This window comes from Aptenodytes forsteri, unplaced genomic scaffold (assembly GCF_000699145.1).
Source record: "Aptenodytes forsteri isolate BGI_AS27 unplaced genomic scaffold, ASM69914v1 Scaffold36, whole genome shotgun sequence".
In the NCBI taxonomy this organism is placed as follows: Eukaryota; Metazoa; Chordata; class Aves; order Sphenisciformes; family Spheniscidae; genus Aptenodytes; species Aptenodytes forsteri.
The window spans coordinates 800,976-805,104 of record NW_008795477.1 but is presented as its reverse complement, the minus strand read 5'-3'; the positions used below and the strand labels follow the sequence as shown (position 1 = coordinate 805,104).

At 34.1% G+C, this 4,129-nt stretch overlaps 1 protein-coding gene across 1 annotated transcript in view; it reads right to left on the bottom strand.

The window, feature by feature from the left end:
- Positions 1 to 4,129, bottom strand: part of PIK3C3 (phosphatidylinositol 3-kinase catalytic subunit type 3) — an 86,509-nt gene that overhangs the window by 40,637 nt on the left and 41,743 nt on the right. Inside the window, exon 20 of the mRNA XM_019472566.1 lies at positions 3,425 to 3,499. Within this exon, the coding sequence (XP_019328111.1) occupies positions 3,425 to 3,499 (75 nt within the window). The remainder of the gene's footprint in view (positions 1 to 3,424; positions 3,500 to 4,129) is intronic.

Sequence of the window (4,129 nt, the reverse complement as noted above, 5' to 3'; positions counted from 1 at the left end):
CTCCTGCCCAACTTGGTGTCGTCTGCAAACTTACTGAGGGTGCACTCGATCCCCTCATCCAGATCATTGATAAAGATATTGAACAAGACCGGCCCCAAAACTGAGCCCTGGGGAACACCGCTTGTGACCGGCCACCACTGGATTTAACTCCACAACTCTTTGGGCCCGGCCACCCAGCCAGTTTTTTACCCAGCAAAGAGTACGCTCATCCAAGCCATGAACATATTTCAACTGCAGAAGAAGTAGGAAGTTGAAAGTTCTCAAATAAATATTCCTGTAACGCAATGCTGACTATATAATGTGATCTTCAGGTTACAAGCTAAGGCACATTTATGAAACTGATACAAGTATTCTTGTAATTTTAACATTACTAATAGATGAGGAAGTTTTGACTGAAGGTTCCCTATATCTCTTTCCAAAAAAACTTCTACAGCTGCCCTTGAAGTATAATGTACAGCATTTAAAAATTTGAAAATCTTGATTTCTTGTTTAAGACTACTTAAAAAAAATCACCCTATTTCTAGAATTAGAGGCATAAAACAGTCATGAAAGACAGCAGAAATTATTTCACCCAGATAACAGACATTCTTATCCTATAGTAAAAAAACAAACAAACAAAAACCAAAACCCCAAAACATTTCTAACATTGAGTGGGAAACAATTTGGTTTTCTAAACTTCAGTATCTACTGCTTAAATATTAGGTTATACCATATCTATTATAAGCATAGACATCTGTATGTTAGAAGATGATGCAACAATTCTATTGGAGGGAGTCCAACACAGATGTGGCTACATCCACCAAACTAAAAGGTAGAGCTGAAAAAGGTAACGATATACATTGCCATATAAATCCAAGAAAAGTATGTGAACCCACAGCTGGTACTCAGCATTCTTTACCCTATTGGAAAGCTTCAATTCATTACATAAATATCATCAAGAAAGGATGCATATATGGTCATATAATTTTGAAGAAAGGTACTTATAGCTTCCATTCTTGAAGTTAGCTCTTTCCAACTTAAGTCTAAGGGATCTCAGTAGCAAGAAACAAGTCTTTGTAGCAAACCTTTGTTGTATTTGAAACATAAGAATTTCTCTTGACAGTTCAAAAAACCTCTCTCGGTATGTGACAGAGCATAGGTAGCAAATGAAAACAATTTCAGGCTCAGAATGTACCGTGGATGTGCGCTGCCCTCTGCTGTACTGCTTAAATTCTTCCACTAAGCCAAACAGCTATTGTGCTGTTACTTTTTAACATAGACAGGTAAGATACACTTTACCCCAAATCAACACACTAAAATATTACTACTCTGAGTATGCAAGCAGTGCCTGCTATGTCTCTTTTCCCCAAATAACATTTTTTATTCACATGTTTCTCATTCAATAAACATTCACTTTTATAAACACTTAACCACAACTCCTAACTCTTCATCACTTTGTAATGAAGGTATTCAAGGCATCAGAACTCCTATGGGAAGCTGTAGTTCAAAAGCAAGCAAGCAAAAAAAAACCCAAACAAAAACAACTCCAAAAATTTTTTCCCCTACAAGAAATGTTTTTGTTTGTTAAGACTTTGTGAAGTTCATGCATCTACACACGAACTCATTTTCAATGAACACACCTGAATTTCCCTCCACCCTAAGGCATTGATTGCAATTGTTGAAGTAGCTTAATTTTCAAATCTTTCATTTCCTCTAGTAGAGGAATCTTCTATTTATTTAGAATCACTAGAATTATTCACTCTACCTGGTCTGTTATTAATCCCTACAGATGGTAACAAAAAATAACATAAAAGAAGTTAAAACAAGTTAGGGAGAATCAAAACGCGTATCTGCTATTTTGAACTCTCAAGATACGCAGCTTTTGCTGCAAAGTAAAGGTTGTACTTGATTAAACAGTAACTTCTACTACTTTCTCTCCCCCAGATGTGAATTTGTAATGAGCAGAACACTAAAGAGTCTATTTCCTTCTTTGTTTTTAGAGAAGGATAAAAAAAATAGATATATATAATCTCAACTGGAGCTGAACGGTCCAGACAGCTCGGTTAGGCTGATCATGAAAACTTGGATTTTTGCTGTACAGTGGTTTGGTTTCATCAAGAACACAGGACTCATAGGGAATAGAAAATGCTGAAGTGAATCCTCCTTTGACAGGTCTCATGTGACATTCCCACTTCTGGGACACATCATGTAAATTTCTTAGAAAAACATACAGACCTGGAAAGCTCACAGAACCATTTTGTTTAAAAGGAAGTCAAATCTGAGACAGGAATTTGCATGGACATCTTACTGAAGTCATCAAGATTATACCTAATTCCATATGACTACTGATAATACTTGTCTAAACATCTACTGTATTTAGAATAATATACATAAAAAAAGAATTATTTGACAACTATTAAAATACAACTGGCATCCAATTAGTAGATCTTGAATTTCCTACTTGAAAAAAGCTACTAAACAGGAATGTAATAATTTAATGAAAAACAAAATGGTTTGATAAAGAACAATTAGGATACTTGGGATTGAAGTCACTTTGCAAGTATTTTTTTAATGCATCCTTTTTTTCAGCTTTAAAAAAGAATTATTTGACAACTATTAAAATACAACTGGCATCCAATTAGTAGATCTTGAATTTCCTACTTGAAAAAAGCTACTAAACAGGAATGTAATAATTTAATGAAAAACAAAATGGTTTGATAAAGAACAATTAGGATACTTGGGATTGAAGTCACTTTGCAAGTATTTTTTTAATGCATCCTTTTTTTCAGCTTTGGACCAAGAGTTCTGAAAAAAATACAACACAAACGTAATTATGATTTTAGCCAAGTTTAAGGTAACAGTGAAATGTTTCCTGGTCTTAGGTGAAGGCAGTCAAATCTTACCGTATACTATGTCCATACTACTTTCAAAAAAAGCAGCATCACTAAAGAGAATTCTTACATTTAACAAAAAAAACCTTACAGGTCCGGCTTTCAGTGTAAAAAATGTGATGGTAGAACACAGGACTGTAAAATAAGCCAACCGAAAACTGTATGAAACCCCCAGTGTTTATAAACATATCTGTGTTTAGGTGAAGTTAGACTTCCATTACCTACAGATGTATAAATGGCTCTTAAACTGACATTAAAACCACGTATCAGATATACATTATATCTTGCCTACTAATGTGTTTAGAGAGCAATTAATCTACTTGCTTTCTTACTCTTCAACTACCACTTCACACTACTAATAGTTTAAAGCTAAACTTTGATTCACTGGATCAAATATTACTTTAGATGAGACAATATAACTTTACACTTAAAAATATAGTCTAACCTACAATACTCAGTGGGTTATACTCAAAGGGAAAATGAAGCAAAACAGTACCAACACATTAGAAATTAAATGACTGCTGTTATAAAATTATACTGCTAAAAAGAATTACCTGTTTTTGTTAGCAAAAGATTATCCAGATGTCTATCTCCAACTCCAAGGATGTATGTAATTACACAATAACCAGCTGTAACAAGTAAATTGTAAACATCAATGTAAGTACCTTTCCTGGAGAGCAACAAGTTCCAAACAATTAACAGCAGCATATGACATTATCTTAGTTCTTGTTCACATGTAATAAATACACCATAGAGACTCTGGGCAGGGGTCAGGCTGGTAGAGAATAATCAAGATTATCAGCCATATGAAGAACATCTGAAGTAATAAATTAAAACTCTGAAGTTTATTCACTACTGCCTAGATTTTCATTTCTTACTACATGATTATATGCCTAACACTAAAAGCCTAAATTCATTCAATATTGGGATTAAGAATACTTTGTAGTATTTCGAGCAAAATGAACATACACATTTTGAACTTAAGGTATTTTACAACAACTGTAAAGAAGCATTAGACATTGATATGAATCTGGACTTATACGTCAGCGGTATTTACAAGCTAAACAGTAAGCCAGGCAGTGATAAATAAATTAGAACTAATGCAAGCTGTTTTAATTCTTACTTTCACCCACTAACCAGTCTGAAGCAGTTCTAAAGACTGCGCCATCAGAAAGAGAAGGGGAAAGAAGATACTGTGGAGCAACAACTGAATTCCTTTTTTTTTTTTTAGAATGATCAGTTTTAATAATTTAATGGGC